Source organism: Dendrobates tinctorius, unplaced genomic scaffold, assembly GCF_039654945.1.
Source record: "Dendrobates tinctorius isolate UK_male_01 unplaced genomic scaffold, ASM3965494v1 ptg000219l, whole genome shotgun sequence".
Lineage (NCBI taxonomy): Eukaryota > Metazoa > Chordata > Amphibia > Anura > Dendrobatidae > Dendrobates > Dendrobates tinctorius.
The window spans coordinates 5,978,314-5,997,034 of record NW_027361886.1 but is presented as its reverse complement, the minus strand read 5'-3'; the positions used below and the strand labels follow the sequence as shown (position 1 = coordinate 5,997,034).

The following is an 18,721-nucleotide window of genomic DNA, read 5'->3' as shown; positions in this document are numbered from 1 at the left end:
AAAAACGGTGGAGTGCTAAAAAAAGGGGGAGTTGCTTTTTTAAGGCATCCATTTTCAGGTAAAAAATAACAAGATGATTCTGTAGGATTATGGTGCACTATTGTTCCTTCTATGGACATAAGGGTTTGCTTTTATAGATTCCAGTTTGGGGTGCATACAATTACTTATTGCGGTTTGTGGGGGAAGCATGTGTAGAGAAATGGCAAACAACAAAATAGCAACTCTGGCTGTTTGATTTTTCTTTTTCAATGCTTAAATCAAAGGCTATATAACTTTATATTCTGATCAGACTTTCAAGGACACGACAAACCATACATTTACACACGATTAAAATTTTTAAAACCAGTTATTCTTTTAAAATCATTTCTCAACTTTGTATTTATTTTCACAGGATTTCAGTTTGTGATTGCATGACCGCTTATACTGCAAAACTAATGCATTGCATTATAGAGTCAGCAACGTTCTCCTATTACTGGGCTTAACAAAAAATAAAATGTAAGCGGCCTTTCGGGAGGCCCCAGGCTGCCATGCTAACCCATCTGCCCCCTGCAATCATGATGTAGCTGGTGTTGGAGACTGTATGACCACATTGGAAACCATCACATTTAAGGGTTGTTGACCATAATCAATAGCAGCCTTTAAATCGAAGGGGGGAAAAGGGCGAGAAGAAGAAGAAAAAAAAAAAAAAAAACAAAAAACAAAAAACAGCAGCAGTTGTAGCCAACTCTCTGCTGTTATAAGCAGATGTCAGCAGTATAACATAGCTGTCATCTGCTTGGTGTGGAGCGGATTCCACTTCTAAGCCTGTTCCATACAACAATCTATCATAAAAACACACGTCACAGGTTTTAAAGGGGTTAAAATCTGAATGGGATCAATTACAGATCTGATCCAATGTCCTCATTTAAGGCTGATAATTAAAATTAACCTTTTGTGGCGCAGTTTCTTTCTGGATCTGACTCTGGCGGAGCTTTTTAAGTAGCACCAGTTTAGCTTCTTCTAACCGTAATTCTTCTTTTAGCTGCTTGATCAGCCGCTCTCTTTCTTCAGGGCTGCTCCTCTGTATTAACTGTGGAGAAATATGGTAAGACAGTCTGAATAAAAGTGCAATGCAGAGTTTTAGAAAAAGGGAACCAGACAAATGATACATGCTTCCCAATCCACAGGCAGCATGCATCAGGCACTGACTGCAGGATCTCAGCCAGGTATGTATGGCACTGAAACGCTGCAGTGTTTCAGACAAAAAAAGCCTACATTAAAAGCCTCCAGGGACCGACCTACGCTGGGGACTAGTTGAACAGGTGGGGCCCCAGCGGCTTCGCCATGTCTCTTCCTATGTAGACAGAGACACCTATCAAACAAGGGAAGAGGGTGTGGTGAAGCTGGTGGCTCAGTCGCAGACAGCTGATAAACAAATGGCTGAAATAATACAGCCAACCTCTGATACATGCTGTCTATATATGGAGAAGCTTGCATCAGCTGTCAGGTTTCCTTTAAGGAAATAAGAGCCAGAATCATGTGGTGTATAATTACCATATTTACTAACATATGTCAGGAGAGTAGACAGGTCTTCTACATAATCAAAAAAAAAAACAAAAAAAAAAAAAAAACCACGTATAAATTGAATGAAAATCACCCCCACAGAAACAAGGCCTTAACTATTTACAAGTAGCTCAAGTACATAAAAGGTAACCTGTCAGCAGATTTTTACTATGCAATCTAAAAGCTGATTTAGGAGTAGAGACTCTGATTACAGTGATGCGTCACTTACTGGGCTGTTGGGTGTAGGTTTGATAGAATCCTTGTTTTCGCTGTTGTAGATGTAGCAGTGGTCAATGTTGCATTGAACAACGTCTACAATACCTGTCAGCTTTCTGTATGTATATATATATGTACATGGTCAGCAAACTGTTAATCAGTGGTGTGGGCCACATTTAGTCCTGCAGTGAAACATCCCTGTAATCAGGGTCTCTGCCCACTACATCATGCTGCTCTCAGATTAAATGGCAAAAACCTGGTGACAGATTCTCTTTAGGGTCCGTCAGTATAGAATGACTGAGTAGAAGCGCTCGCTGCTTCATGGCAGGGACAATAATCTAAACACTTTGGCACCTGCTTGGATTCCATTTATCGCCATCCTTCTCTGGCTCTATAAAGCCGCAGCGGTCAAAGAATAAAAGGGGGTGGAAAATGAAGGAAGACAAGCAAGTGCAATTATTGACCCTGCCATGATGCACCAAGCAGGCGTTTGTCAGCACAGGATGACTGTTAAAACTGGGCCCCTTTAACCCCTTACCAAAAGCAGATACACCTTTTAATGGCATGGTTAAGGGACTTTTTAACTCCTTCATGACTCAGTCTATTTTGACCTTAATGACCTAGCCATTTTTTGCAATTCTGATCAGTGTCCCTTTATGAGGTAATAACTCAACGGATCCTAGCGATTCTGAGATTGTTTGTTCGTGACATATTAAGCTTCATGTTAATGGGAAATTTAGGTCGATAATTTTTGCGTTTGTGAAAAACACGGAAATTTGACAAAAAATTTGAAAATTTCGCAATTTTCAAATTTTGAATTTTTACTCTGTTAAACAAGAGTTATGTGACACAAAATAGTTACTAAATAATATTTCCCACATGTCTACTTTACATCAGCACAATTTTGGAACCAAAATTTTTTTTGTTGTTGTGAAGTTATAAGGATTAAAAAGGTGACCAGCAATTTCTCATTTTTACAACAAAATTTACAAAACTTTTTTTTTTTTTTTTTTTAAGGATCACCTCACATTTGAAGTCACTTTGAGGGGTCTATTATGGCAGAAAATTCCTATAAGTGACACCATTCTAAAAACTGCACCCCTCAAGCTACTCAAAACTACATTTAAGAGAATTCTTAACCCTTCAGGTGCGTCACAGCAAGTAAAGCAACGTGGAAGGAAAAAAATGGACATTTTAATTTTTCGAACAAAAATTTTCTTTTAGCATCATTTTTTCATTTTCACATGGGTAGCAGGATAAAATGGATCGTAAAATTTGTTGGGCAATTTCTCCCGAGTACACTGATACCTCATATGTGGTCATAAACCACTGTTTGGGTGCACGGCAGGGCTCAGACGGGAAGGAGCGCCATTTGACTTTTTGAATGGAATGTATGCTGGAATATTTAGCGGTTGCCATGTCGCGTTTGGAAAGCCCGTGTGCCTAAACATTGGAGCTTCCCTACAAGGGACCCCATTTTGGATCTAGACCCCCCCCCCCCCCCAAGGAACTTATCTAGATGCATAGCTGACACTTTGAAACCCCTGGTGCTTCACAAATTGATCCTTTTAAAAAAAAAAAAAAAAAAAACTTCACAAAAAAAGCCACTGTTTGGGCGCACGGCAGGGCCCGGAAGGGAAGGAGCGCCATTTGACTTTTTGAATGGAAAATTAGCTCCAATCATTAGCGGACACGATGCTGCGTTTGGAGAGCCCCTGTGTGCCTAAACAGTGAAAAAAACCCACACGTGACACCATTTTGGAAACTAGACCCCTTAAGGAACTAATCTAGATGTGTTGTGAGCACTGAACCCCCAAGTGCTTCACAGAAGTTTATAATGCAGAGCAGTGAAAATAAAAAATCATTTTTTTTCCTATTTTTTGTTTTCACAAGGCTAACAGGAGAAATTGGACCACAAGTTGTTGTGTAATTTGTCCTGAGCAAGCTGGTACCCCATATGTGGGGGTAAACCACTGTTTGAGCACATGTCGGGGCTCAGAATGGAGGGAGCACTCTGACCTTTTTAACGCAAAATTGGCTGGAATCAATGGTGGTTCCATGTCGCGTTTGGAGACCCCCTGATGTGCCTAAATAGTGGAAACCCTCCAACCCTAACCCCCCAACTCCAACATTAATGGAAAAATAAAAATCGATGTCAAAGCCATGGCCAATGATATTGCAGGATCTGCCGTGGCTGGATTGTAAAATTTCACCAAATTTCATAGGTGAAATATTACAATCTATTACAATCACTCTGATTGGCAATATCAGTGATGAGCTTCTCCGACGAGAGGCTAGATGGATCTACGAACTGGGCTGTCTTTCACCTTGCAGCATCAATGAGGAGTTGCTGTACGGTGGTTTCTACAGGAAGACCTAGAAATCTTTTGGGTCTCCCTCATAGGTCCCAATGTGCAGCTGCTCCCTCGCTTTTTTTCCCCTTTTTTGTTATTACTTTTCAGTAATTTTTTCCTCTCTCTCCTTTTTTGGTTTTTCAGAGACAAGAGTCAACATTAAACAAATCGGCAGCTGTAGCTCAACATTTTTAAAGAACAATATGAAGAAAAGATTATGTATTTATTGGATTTTTTACTTATATTGTTATATGTGGCTGTATAGCATTATTGTTTAAGAGATACACCCAGTTTTAGGTGGCATTATGTGGCACCTTTACTTGTGGTCCCATATTAATAGCACTAGGGAGGATTTGTTGGTTTGATCAACATGCAACTATTAAACCTCTGATTCTATTTCCTCTACACATATAACATCCGCTACTAGCTTATAGTAAGCATTATTGGTCCAATCTACTTGTCATTTAATACTTGATTGTTGTTTTGACCTTCTATGGTCTCTATGTTTATAGTTTTGCTACTAACATATTGCCTCCCCATTATATGATTACTAGCCATGAACCCATTCTACACCCGAGTGGCGGGCTTTTTTTATCTGTATATGGTCTCCCATCCTGGTATGTGCTGCACCCCTCATCCCTATCCTGGTATGCACGGCCCTCTCATCCCCATTATGGTATGCGTGGTCCCCTCACCCCCCCCCCCCCCCCCCCCAATCCTGGTATGCATGGTCCCCTCACCCCCTCCCCCCAATCCTAGTATGCATGGTCCCCTCACCCCCTCCCCCCAATCCTAGTATGCATGGTCCCCTCACCCCCTCCCCCCAATCCTAGTATGCATGGTCCCCTCACCCCCTCCCCCCAATCCTAGTATGCATGGTCCCCTCACCCCCTCCCCCCACCCCCTCCCCCCAATCCTGGTATGCATGGTCCCCTCACCCCCTCCCCCCAATCCTAGTATGCATGGTCCCCTCACCCCCTCCCCCCAATCCTAGTATGCATGGTCCCCTCACCCCCTCCCCCCAATCCTAGTATGCATGGTCCCCTCACCCCCTCCCCCCAATCCTAGTATGCATGGTCCCCTCACCCCCTCCCCCCAATCCTAGTATGCATGGTCCCCTCACCCCCTCCCCCCACCCCCTCCCCCCAATCCTGGTATGCATGGTCCCCTCTCTCCCCCCCCCCCCCCCCAATCCTGGTATGCATGGTCCCCTCACCCCCTCCCCCCAATCCTAGTATGCATGGTCCCCTCTCTCCCCTCCCCCCCCCCAATCCTGGTATGCATGGTCCCCTCACCCCCTCCCCCCAATCCTAGTATGCATGGTCCCCTCACCCCCTCCCCCCAATCCTAGTATGCATGGTCCCCTCTCTCCCCCCCCCCCCAATCCTGGTATGCATGGTCCCCTCTCTCCCCTCCCCCAATCCTGGTATGCATGGTCCCCTCTCTCCCCCCCCCCCCCTGGTATGCATGGTCCCCTCTCTCCCCTCCCCCCCCCCCAATCCTGGTATGCATGGTCCCCTCACCCCCTCCCCCCAATCCTAGTATGCATGGTCCCCTCTCTCCCCTCCCCCCCCCCCCAATCCTGGTATGCATGGTCCCCTCACCCCCTCCCCCCAATCCTAGTATGCATGGTCCCCTCACCCCCTCCCCCAATCCTGGTATGCATGGTCCCCTCTCTCCCCTCCCCCAATCCTGGTATGCATGGTCCCCTCTCTCCCCTCCCCCCATCCTGGTATGCATGGTCCCCTCTCTTCCCCCCCCCCCCTGGTATGCATGGTCCCCTCTCTTCCCCCCCCCCCCCGGTATGCATGGTCCCCTCTCTCCCCCCCCCCCCCCCTGGTATGCATGGTCCCCTCTCTCCCCTCCCCCCCCCCAATCCTGGTATGCATGGTCCCCTCACCCCCTCCCCCCAATCCTAGTATGCATGGTCCCCTCTCTCCTCTCCCCCCCCCATCCCTGGTATGCATGGTCCCCTCTCCCTCCCAATCCTGGTATGCATGGTCCCCTCTCCCCCCCCCCCCAATCCTGGTATGCATGGTCCCCCTCACCCCTAGTAAACTGTACAGATTAAAAAAAACAAACAACAAAAAAAACATTTATACTCACCTTTCTTCCCCATGTCCAGCGCGGTCCTGTTCTGCGTGTGTTGTGGTGCCAGACTGGGAGCCTGCGCAGTCCTCGTTTTCCACCATGTTCTTGAAGACACTGCAGACCATATAAGGTGACCAGGGTAGGTCACATGAGTGAATGCTTGGACCCGGTTGGTCCGTATGGAAGGTCTCGTCTGGCTGACCTGTCTGCCTTCCTGAGTGCACCGGACATAGCAAAGCCTGTGTGACCACAGGATTGACAGAGTGGAGCTCTGTCATGGACGCCATGCTGTTTTGATATGAACTTTCTGTTGCTGTTGATGGTTTATGCTGCACAATAAACCGAATGGACTGAGTTATGTTGAGAAACCTGTGCCGGATAGATACATGAATAGATATATATATGCTATGGGACAACTTTACTGACTTCTTAGGCCTGTTTCACACTTCATTTTTTTGTGTGTCAGAGAAAAAAAAAAAAAAAGAAAAAAAAAAAAAAAGAGAAAAAAAGAAAAAGAGCGAAAAAAAAAGAGAAAAAAAGCGAGAAAAAGAGCGAAAAAAAAGAGAGAAGAAGAATTTTTTCTGTCTGCCAGAAATGATTTCAGGGTTAAATTTCCGGCTGACTTAATTCCTCCAGGCATGCGCACTATAAAAATGCAGATCCTGCAGCAAAAAAAAAAAAAAACACACCGCTACATGGTCCGTCCAGGCATCTCGGCGGACGCAAAAAAAAAAAAATTAACGGATCCGCAAAAAAACGGATCCGCCGGATGGCCATCCGTCAAGATCCGCCGGTAATGCAAATAAATGGGGGAAAAAACGGATCCGCCAAAAAAACGGCAGATTTTGACTGATAGTCAAAAATGGAAGTGTGAAACAGGCCTTAGGATAAGTATCAGCTTGCATCCTGTTCCATCTTTGCCTTTCCCTTATACCACTTATCCCTTTGGGTGAGCATTCAGGCTCAGTGTTATTTATGCAGGGACTTTAGGCAGCTTTCAATGATACCCCATTTTTTTAGATATTATGCCTGTGTCGGAATTTGTTTTTTAGTTTAAATAACATCATGTATTTGCAATTTGTTAGCAGCTTTTGTGATATTATACAATTATTTGGTTCCACATGAGATTCTTTAGCCAGTGAAGACCTCTTTGAATATTATACTCCTTATTCTGGATCTAATATGTCTGTACTTTTGGACTTTTTTAAATGTTATTAAAATATCTGTTTTTTCTGGTTTGGTAATAAAAATTCTTGTTATATTTTTCCATACATTGTGGTGATCCTGTGTTTTTGCATGCACTTTCTCTTCTCTGTGACACTATTGCATTTTTGCACGCAAATAGGAGATCCCACCTGTTCATCTTATTGTATTATTAGCTGATGGTGCCCACTTGTTTCTCTATTTACCCACAATCGCTCTGATTGGCTGTTAAAAGTGAAACAGCCAATCAGAGCGATCGTAGCCACGGGGGGGGTGAAGTACAAAGGGTCTTGTACCTGCGCCTGCGGGTCGGGTGACCTTTCAGTGACCCCGGTCACCCGACCCGCAGGAGACGATCAATTCATGACGCCACATAGGCGTCATGGGTCGGATTGGCACCGACTTTCATGACGATTACGTGGCGTCAAAGGTCGGGAAGGGGTTAACGGCTTTGAGGAATAAAAATAAATATAGTGCTGCCTGACAGCAGCGATTCCTGCAGTTTTTGCTGTCGACCGGGGCATATTAACCCCTTAAATAAAGCTGTCAATTGCAACAGCAGTACTTAAGTTGTTGAAAAAGGGTCACAAAACTCCCGGTGGTTATCATGGTACCCTGAAGTCATGCGATGACCCTAGGGTATAGTGGCCTGGGTATCACAGGCTGTGAGACACTGACATTCTCATGCACTGCAGTACACAAGTACAGCAGTGTATGAGGCCAGTGATCAAACTGAAAATTATACTTGTTCCACAGTGGTACTAAGCAAAAAAAAAGTGAAAAAAAAAAGTTACAAAAAAACCAATATAAATCTGGTATCACTGTAATCGCACCGATCCAAAGAATAAACCCGCCTTATCACTTATACCACACAAAATTAATAACTTCTTGTACGGCTGTCTATTTTGTTCATTCTACAAAAAAAAAAAATCAGAATAAGTCGACTCACATTTATCCTGTTCTCTCCTCTGAGCACTTAAGTCAGGATTTCAGTTTAAATTCCCCAACACCGCGATTCAGACAAACCCCGGATGGAACCAATTATGAGGCAGAGGGAGCCTTTGGACTGCCTGGTCTGTGTTCCGGTGGTGTCCCATCATTTTAGGCATCTTTTTATCACAAGTATAGGCGACCACAGATCTTTGCACACCACCGGAGCAGACGCACGAAGTGTCTCCATCTGCCTCAATATGGTGGGTGGTTCAGTCAGGGGTTTCATCTGAATAGTATTTTTTGACATAAATGCTCAGTGTATAACACAAATGTGATCCCAGCCATATACTGGAAGTGATAGAAAATTATGTACCACAAAACGTTACCAATAAAAACCCTAATTTATCCCACACAAAACCAGCCCCCACTCAGATCAGTCATCTGTCACTGGAACTATAGGGGGGTTTCCACATTACTGGTAGAACAAGACTCTGGAAAAGCAGCATGGCTCCCCCTTCAAATAAAATCCAGTCAATTCTGTGCTCCCAAATCCAAATGCCCCCCTCCTTCTGAGCCGCATTGTGCCTAAACCACAGTAAGCATCCACGTTAGGCATTATTGGAATGGAGAGAAGGTACTTAAATTTACAGTGCATATCCCCAGAAGCACAGGCTGGGCACAATGTATGGGAGCGCTACACTTTATGGGGACGGAATCTATGGGCACTAAACTGGCATATTTGAAATTCTCCAGAAAAAAAAAAAAAAAAGCGTGGCATGGATGTTACGAAAAACACTGCAGCCGTAGACAAATTTATAGGGGTGCAATTTCTACTATAAGGTCACTTTGGGGGGTTTTTCTGCTGTTCTGGCACCTTAGGTGCTCTGCAAGTGTCGCCCATAAACTATTCTAACAAAATCTGTGCTCCAAAAGCCAAATCGCTCTCCTTCCTTCTCAGCCATAACATGTAGCCTAACAGTAATTTCTGACAACATATGGGGGCAGCACCGTATTCGGGAGAAATTGCACGATAAATTCTGGGGTCTAGTTTCATCTATTAACACTTGTGTACCTGACCTATTTGCAGCAAATACAAAAATTACATTTTTACCACTAAATTGTCATATTTCCACGTTTCAATGTTATAAAACTCTACGAGGCACCTATGGGTTCAAAAAACTCAATGCACTTCTAGATGAATTCCTTTAGGGGTCTAGTTTCGCATTTGGGACAAATTGCACAACAAATTATGGGGTTCGTTTTCTCATATTATCCATTGAGAAAATTAAAAATTTGAGGCCAAATTTTTTCTTTCTTCACAAAAATAAGACTTTTCAATATGACAACTAACGTTATCAAATTTTGTGTAGCACCTGTGAATTCAAAATGCTTACTATACCCCCGGATAAAATCCTTGAGGGGTGTGGTTTCCAAAATAGGGCAACTTGTGTTTTTTTCCCACTGTTTAGGCACATCAGGGGCTCGTCAAAAACGACATGAAGCCCACAGACCAAGCTATCAAAAAATGCATTCTAAAATGTCACTCCTTTTCCGAACCATGCCACACGCCCAAACCGTAGTTTTCCTCCACATAGGGGGTAAATGCGTACTCCGGAGAAATTGCACAACAAATTTTGCGGTCCATTTTTGTGGGTAAAATGCGATTTATTTTCACAGTGCTAAGTTCTAAAACTCTCTGTTGCACCTGGGGGTTCAAGGTGCTGACCACACATCTAGATACATTCCCTGGATGGGTCTAGGTTCCACAATGGGGGTCACTTGTTGGGGGGGTTTCCATTGTTCAAGCACATAAGGGGCTCTCCAAACGGGACATGATGTCTGTTAATGATTCCAGGATATTTGTCATTCAAAAAGTCAAATGGTGCTCCTTCCATGTACCCAAACAGTAGTATTTCCCCACATATGGGGTATCTGCGTATTCAGGAGAAATGGAAAAACAAATTTTAGGGTCTATTTTATTTTGTTACCATTGTGAAAATAAATTTGGGGCTAAAGTAAAATTTTGGTGGGAAAAAAAAAAAAAAAAAGTTAAGATGTTCATTTTTTTCTTTCCACATTGCTTCAGTTCATGTGAAACACCTGAATTGTTAATAAACTTCTTGAATGTGGTTTTGAGAACCTTGAGGGGCTCAAAAGTTTTTAAAATGGTGTCTCTTAAGTATCTTCTGTCATATGGGTCCCTCAAAGTCACTTCAAATGTAGTCCCTATAAAAATGGTTTTGTAAATTTTGCTGGAAAGTTAGAAAAAAAATTATAAATTGCTGATCAACTTTTAAGCTTTCTAACTAAAGAACAATTGTTTAAAAAATTATGCAGATTTAAAGTAGACATGTGGGAAATGTTATTAACCATTTTGTGTAACATAACTTTAATTTAAAGGGCATAAGAATTAAAAGTTTGAAAATTGAGAAAATTTTTGCAAAATTTCCGATATTTTCACAAATAAACGCAAGTCACATCGAATAAATTTATTTTACCAGTGTCATGAAATACAATATATCAAGAAAAAACAGTCTCCGTTGAAGCGTTCCAGAGCGATAACCTCAAAGTGACACTGGTCAGATTTAAAAAAATTTGACCTGGTCATTAAGGTCAAAATTGGCTAGGTCACTAGGTTTACCTGTCATATAGGGAAATCTGTTGGTAGATATGGTGTTAACATGGAATCTGTAAACAGGTTTCTGCTAGATCATATAATAGCCAAATGGTAAAAGGAACAGAGACTCAAATTCAAGCAATGTGTCACTTACTGTGCTGCAGATTTAGCAGGGTTCAAAATGCTAAGCTCTGTATAACCCCGCCAACACCACCGACCGCTTGCTGACAATATAGTGTGTACACAGAAAGCGGCCAATCAGTAGTAGTGGCAGGGTTACACAGAGGAGTTGACTAGGGACACATGAGGAAGCAGTGCTATAGTGAAAATCTCCTGACACACTGAAATCAGTCTTAACCGACACATCACGCTGCCCTCAAATTATATAGCAAAAACCTGCCATTAGATTCCCTTTAAATATAGATCTTTTTACTTGGAAGTGCTGCTTCAGAGAAAATTTAAGTTATATTCTCTCTGCAGCCGCTTGCTGGTCATAGAGGCGGCGCTGGAATGTGAACACTTAGCGAGAGCAGTGTAGTCAATCCCCCTGCTCAGACGCTAGAGAACAGTACATCAATCAAGGAGTATGGGGAGTGATTACAGTATGATCGCTGTCTGAGCACTAACGTCACAGCCATTATGATAATTGAGCAGCTTCAAGGAGAACATGAATTTCATTTTCTCCTAGCAACAGCACTTCCAGTTACACATCTATATATATTACAGAAAAGAATACCTGAAGATTACTACTATGGTTGTAGATACACTTTTTATATCATTTAAACAGGCTCCCTTTAAATCCACTCATTTTTACCTATAGTGTAGAACAGTGGTTCCCAAACTCCAGTCCTCGCAGACCCCAACAGGTCCTGTTTTGAGGATTTACTAAGTATTTCACAGGTGATGGAAGTATCATCAAGGCATCAGGAATTCTCTCACATGTGTAACACTATGGAAATCCTGAAAACATGACCTGTTGGGGTCAACGAGGACTGGAGTTTGGGAACCACTGGTGTAGAAGATTACCTGTCATTAGGTGAGAAGTAGACTTTTTTGCTCTCATCTTATTCCCATTGCTCTAAAGTATTCATGTTTTTTACTCTGCAGTAAGTAAAAAAACATGAATACGGTCTTCACAAGGGGTGTCCCGATTTCTGGGGGCATGCTTTAGCTTGCCCTGTAAAGTTCACTCAGCAACACCCCCATGTAAAGATGATAAATTTAGTACTAAATAAAAAGCAGCACCTCCCTGGAAATATATAGCGCATCCAAAAATTAAAAAAAAAAAAAAAAAAAAAAAAAAAAAAAAAAAAGCAATATTCCGCAGTGAAGCCAGAATAAAATAAGAGCAAACAATTTGGAACTTCAGTAACAGGTCCTCTTTAAACTACAGTGAATTAAAAACAATGATCTCACATCAAAATAATTATATAAAAGCCAACGAATGAATGGAAACTGGGAACAATACAAATGGTCATGATCTTACCAAAAAAGTTTCAGAAGTGGGCTCATGTGCCTTTGTTAAACCATTCATCCGTGGACTTGAAGGTTCATTATCAGACAAAACTATCACATCTGGAGAGGGGACCCTCTTTTCTCTCTTCACTTCACTAAGCAAAAGAAAATAACTTTACATTAGTATTTATACCAAAAAACATTCAAAGTGATGATTCAGCATACCATCATAACCAACACTCAGGTATTGAAACCTATTTGCTTTACAGTGTATATAGTGTAAGAGAGCACCAGGGTTTTGCTTCTCTAATTGCTGAACTAAAAACAAAAACAGGTTATACCAGGTATCACGCAGGCTAGGTTCACATTTTTACAGTGCTCTATGACGAGCACTATGTCAAGGTCTCCATCTAAAGCATAGTCTACAAGACTTCTTTGTCCACCTAAATAAAAGGCTGACCCCGACACTACTGGAAAGGAGGCCAAAGCATAAAATGTGACACTGTGTGCTCAGTTATCTTGAATGTCTCTGCCAGGGTATTGTGTTATTGTAACCAATATAATCAGCTCTATTCTATTTTATACATATACATTTTTAAATGATCCTAAAGCTTGTCAGATCTAAAGATGTATAACCTAAAATAGGAGAGAAAAAAAAAGTCCAGAAAAAAATACCTTACCCCATGAGTGCTAATCTCATTGAAAGACAATGCCTGGTCAAATTCTGCCCAGCATGGAGTAGCTGGCAAAAGATATAATAGAATATATTCAAAAGAAATAATAATTAAAAAAAAAATAAATAGGTGTCACCATTTACTGAGGTCCATAACTAAATTTTCCTGTTGCAGAAGTGTCAGCACTTGTCCACATTTCAATTGATACATGACATTTTAATCATTTCTGGCATGGTGTGGAGGGGTCTGAAAAATGCAAATTCTGGTGCTTTGTTTTTTTCATTTAGTTGTTCACTTGGGTATGGGATAAATATTTGATATTGGCTCATGGTTACTCGCCCAAACTATAAGTATATATAATTTTTGGGCACTTGGACACATTTTGCCATTTACACTTCAACAGAGAAGGTGGGGTGGGGATTTAAAAAACAAATATTTAAAAAGTGTTTTTCTTATTGCATGTTTTAATAGCCCAGGATCTTGAACAGGCAATCTCTTGATCACAGTGTAAAATGATTGGCTGTGAAGTACAGCCAGACACCAAGGTCTTGAGAAGGCCCTCAGCTGCCATTGCAACCCATTGGCACCATTTGTTCTTGGTGAGTGCGTGATAAGCTCTGAATTGATGGCAGCATTAAAAAATTTTAACTGATGCAATTAGAGCTAGTAAGGGCTCTAACTTTTTTTTTTTTTTAAAGTGAGCTGTTGTATGTGCCTTTTTCCATGTTTTCAGGCACACAGATATCAATGTACTGTATATGTATTTCCTGTTTTTAAAGTCAGGGGCAGCTAAGACATTTCAGATGAGAAGAACAGAAGCAACGAGGATTGTGAAAATGGACAGACCAAAAATGGGTCCAGCAAACGGAGAAAAAAAAAATTAAACTTGTGTGAAACTGGCCTTTACTCAGGTGCCGGCTATGTAATGTAGCTTGTGAGCCCACTCCATATAGTGATAGCTAAGGGGTTAAATCATATCTAATACTCTACAGATGTATGGCACGTCTTCGGGTAAGGCCAGAGGTAGCATGCTGCGTGGAGGGGGAAAAAAAAAAAAAAAAAAAACTTAAATGCCATAGTAAAAAAAAAAAAAAAAAAAAAAAAAAGAAGTGGTCAAAACTATTGCAAAACAGTGTCAATTCAAGGAAATAAGGATGCATAAAGTAACTGAAAATGATCTGAAAGAACAATTGCTTGGGTGATATTTGTTACAGCTGCCACTAGATGGCAGTAAAACCCATATAAATGCAATGGATGCCATCCGATTTCCCTATGCTAACTTCGCTCAAAACGCATAAAAATTACTAAGTTTATGCTTGGCATATCTGCGTTTTTACTTTTTAGTGTATTAAATTTGCGGCATACAACTTTGGTTATAACACTTAAGAAGCAGCATGTAGTAGCCACAGCAGAGTTTTGTTTTTACCATTTATTTATGGGCAGTGTTTCTGGGTAAAATCAGCAAAGGAAAGTATCACTTAACTGATACTTGACAAATTAAGTCTCAAAGCATTTGCACCCCAGCCAGAGGATATTTGACCACTTTTGGTTTGTTAAAATTGGCTATTTTTTTCCTATTTCATGTCTCTGCTGCAGGAATATTGGCTTCTGAAGTTTAGGGTACCTAAATAATGTTAGCTGCTGCCCCCTCAACCAAGGACCTTCTCTGAGCATTTATTCCCCGCTCCATCCTTGTGTATGGGGAGTTGGGAGAAAGTCTGCCAAACGGCTGTTCAGCCAACAGTTCTCACGTGTGGCTAGTTTTCAGCCTTTAAAGACTTCTGCCCTCTCCAATCTACTTCCACAGTCGTCACAGTGCCTCCTGATTTCCACCTAAATAAGACCCCTTTCATTTTTAAGTAGTTCTAAAACGCCTAACTTGCCCAGTCAAAACTAAACCTTCTCAACCTACCCAACAAGCACAGCAAACCAACATCTCATAAGATATAGCTACGATAAATATTATACATGTTAAAGTGGTAGTCTGGGCTGAAATGAAGTCACATGCAGAAAAAAAACTCGCTCTTAGGGCTCTCTCACATGAGCTTATACATCTCGGATGAATGCTATTTGATGTCATAATCAGATAGCACTTGGACAAATGTTATAGAATGGGGCAGTGCTGAGGTCAGATATTTTTTCACTGACAATCAGTAAAATAGGGATTTTTGTGTACTCACCGTAAAATCCTTTTCTCCGAGCCAATCATTGGGGGACACAGACAGTGGGTGTTATGCTGCTGGCCACTAGGTGGACACTAAGTAAACCAGAAAAAAAGTTAGCTCCTCCCCTGCAGTATAAACCCTCTCGCTGGCCGAGACCTCCCCAGTTCGGTGAAAAAAGCAGGAGCATAAACAGTCAATAATAACCATAAGTCAAAGCCTAAGAATGCTACAGTGAGCCGATAGGCTAAACAGGGTGGGTGCTGCATCCCCCAATGATTGGCTCGGAGAAAAGGATTTTACGGTGAGTACACAAAAATCCCAATTTTACTGATTGTCAGTGAAAAAATATCTGACCTCAGCACTGCCCCATTCAATAACATTTGTCCAAGTGCTAAAGTCCAAGTGCTAAGTCCAAGTACACAAAAATCTCTATTTCTCCTACGCCTCATTGGGGGACAGAGACAGTGGGACGTCTTAAAGCAGTCCCTGGGTGGGGAGCATACAACTGCTAATACCCCATGTACCACTAAGTCAACACAGAGGTACTGCCGATTGCAGGCTGCATCTGCCGAGAGCTGCATCCACAGAGGCCTGAGGATGAATTAGGCAATGTTTGTAAAGGTATGCAGGCTGAATCAAGTCGCAGCCTTGCAGACAGGCCTGAGAATGAATTTGGTTATGTTTTGTAAAAAGTATGCAGACTGGACCAAGTCGCAGCCTTGCAGAACTGTTCTGCCGAGGCCTGGTGCCGAATGGCCGAAGAGGCGCCCACTGACCGGGTAGAGAGCGCCTTAATCCCCCACTGGGACAGGCGCATTCCTGATACGGCAGGACTCCTGAATCGCCAAGCGAATCCACCTGGCTAGCGTTGCTTTTGCCATGGCTAGACCCTTCCTATGCCCCTCTGGAAGCATGAACAGGGCCATCTGACTTGAGGAAGGGAGCCGTCCGCGAGATGTACTGTCTCAGCGCCCTAACCACATCCAGGGTGTGGAGGGCTCTCAGTATGATGGACTGGCGCCAGACAAAAAGAAAGGCAAAACAATTTCCTCGTTGAGATGGAAAGAGGAAACTAACTTGGGCAGGAAGGACGGGGACGTTCTGAGAAATACTTTTTCCTGATGACAATTCAGGAACGGAGAACGGTAGGACAGGGCTGCCAATTACAAAACTCGTCTGATTGACGTAACTGCCACTAGAAAGACCACCTTCCAAGAGAGGAAGGACAGTGACATGTCATGCAACAGTTCGAAAGGAGCCTCCTGTAAGGCCCTGAGAACCAGGTTAAGGTCCCATGATTCCAATGGCCTTCTATAAGGAGGCGCCACATGGGAAACTATCTGAATGAACGTCTTGACCTGAAGTTTGGTGGCAATTTTGTGTTGGAAAAGCACTGACAAGGCCAAAATTTGGCCCTTGAGCGAGCTAAACGCGAGGCCTGAATTTAATAAAGATTGAAGGAATTCCAATATGGCCAGAATGGAAAAAACACCAGAGGTGATCGACCATGGTCCTTGTACCACAAAAAGGTTTTCCAGGTGCGGTGATAAATGCACATGGACACAGACTTCCTAGCACTAATCATGGTGGAAATCACGTCGTGAGAGAACCCAGCCCTGTGCTAAAATCCAGGATTCAACGGCCACGCCGACAAAGACAGGGCCCCAGAGTTCTGGTGGTAAATCTGGCCCTGCGAGTGTAGATCCATGCTTCAATAGGGGTTACCTTGATGCGGTGGAGCAGCTTGGTAAGTTTTTTTTTTAAAAAATGTATATCGACTAAATACCCTGTATTTGTTATCTTTTTATCAGCACTTGCTGACTACTGTTATACACTCACTGGCCACTTTATTAGGTACACCTGTCCAACTGTGTGTTAAGACTTAATTTCTAATCAGCCAATCACATGGCGGCAACTCAGTGCATTTAGGCATGTAGACATGGTCAAGACAATCTCCTGCAGTTCAAACCGAGCATCAGTATGGGGAAGAAAGGTGATTTGAGTGCCTTTGAACGTGGCATGATTGTTGGTGCCAGAAGGGCTGGTCTGAGTATTTCAGAAACTGCTGATCTACTGGGATTTTCACGCACAACCATCTCTAGGGTTTACAGAGAATGGTCCGAAAAAGAAAAAAAATCCAGTGAGCGGCAGTTCTGTGGCCGGAAATGCCTTGTTGATGCCAGAGGTCAGAGGAGAATGGGCAGACTGGTTCGAGCTGATAGAAAGGCAACAGTGACTCAAATTGCCACCCGTTACAACCAAGGTAGGCAGAAGAGCATCTCAACGCACAGTGCGTCGAACTTTGAGGCAGATGGGCTACAGCAGCAGAAGACCACACTGGGTACCACTCCTCTCAGCTAAGAACAGGAAACTGAGGCTACAATTTGCACAAGCTCATCGAAATTGGACAGTAGAAGATTGGAAAAACGTTGCCTGGTCTGATGAGTCTCGATTTCTGCTGCGACATTCGGATGGTAGGGTCAGAATTTGGCGTAAACAACATGAAAGCATGGATCCATCCTGCCTTGTATCAACGGTTCAGGCTGGTGGTGGTGGTGTCATGGTGTGGGGAATTTTTTCTTGGCACTCTTTGGGCCCCTTGGTACCAATTGAGCATCGTTGCAACGCCACAGCCTACCTGAGTATTGTTGCTGACCATGTCCATCCCTTTATGACCACAATGTACCCAACATCTGATGGCTACTTTCAGCAGGATAATGCGCCATGTCATAAAGCTCGAATCATCTCAGATTGGTTTCTTGAACATGACAATGAGTTCACTGTACTCAAATGGCCTCCTCAGTCACCAGATCTCAATCCAATAGAGCATCTTTGGGATGTGGTGGAACGGGAGATTCGCATCAGGGATGTGCAGCCGACAAATCTGCGCCAACTGTGTGATGCCATCATGTCAATATGGTCCAAAATCTCTGAGGAATGCTTCCAGCACCTTGTTGAATCTCTGCCACGAAGAATTGAGGCAGTTCTGAAGGCAAAAGGGGGTCCAACCCCTTACTAGCATGGTGTACCTAATAAAGTGGCCAGTGAGTGTATGTTTTACTGCAGGATATTTCTGCACAATTGTCATTCTGTGCTCTGTTTGTGTTTAGGTATTCATATTGTAGACTGCTGACAGGTCACTGATCCCTCACGGACCTGCCCCCTAGTTTACATAATGAATACCTGTACACACTGAAGGGAGAAAAAAAAAAAAAAGAAAAAAAACACCGTTTTGCAGGCAGGTGCCAGCCATGACACCTGTGCTGCAGCATAAATCACATGTGTACTGTGTTTATAATTAATATGGTTGGGGTTATCCTGATGGTTAAAAAAAAAAAAATAAATAAATAAATCCATTTGAAAATGGCACCCGCCACGCTTGCGCAGCTATTGGATCTCACCTCTATATACACACACACCAACAGGTGCTACTGTGCGTGCGCCATTTGTCAAATGGATTTTATTTTTTTA

The 18,721-nt window shown here is 42.7% G+C and overlaps 1 protein-coding gene across 6 annotated transcripts in view; it reads right to left on the bottom strand.

Moving 5' to 3' along the window:
- GATAD2A (GATA zinc finger domain containing 2A) overlaps positions 1 to 18,721 on the bottom strand; it is a 116,768-nt gene that overhangs the window by 34,440 nt on the left and 63,607 nt on the right. For all 6 annotated transcript variants that reach the window (XM_073555142.1, XM_073555141.1, XM_073555138.1 and 3 more), the window contains exons 3-4: positions 12,443 to 12,566; positions 929 to 1,069 (exon numbers count right to left, since the gene is read on the bottom strand). In XM_073555142.1, coding sequence (XP_073411243.1) covers positions 929 to 1,069; positions 12,443 to 12,566 — 265 coding nt within the window. The remainder of the gene's footprint in view (positions 1 to 928; positions 1,070 to 12,442; positions 12,567 to 18,721) is intronic.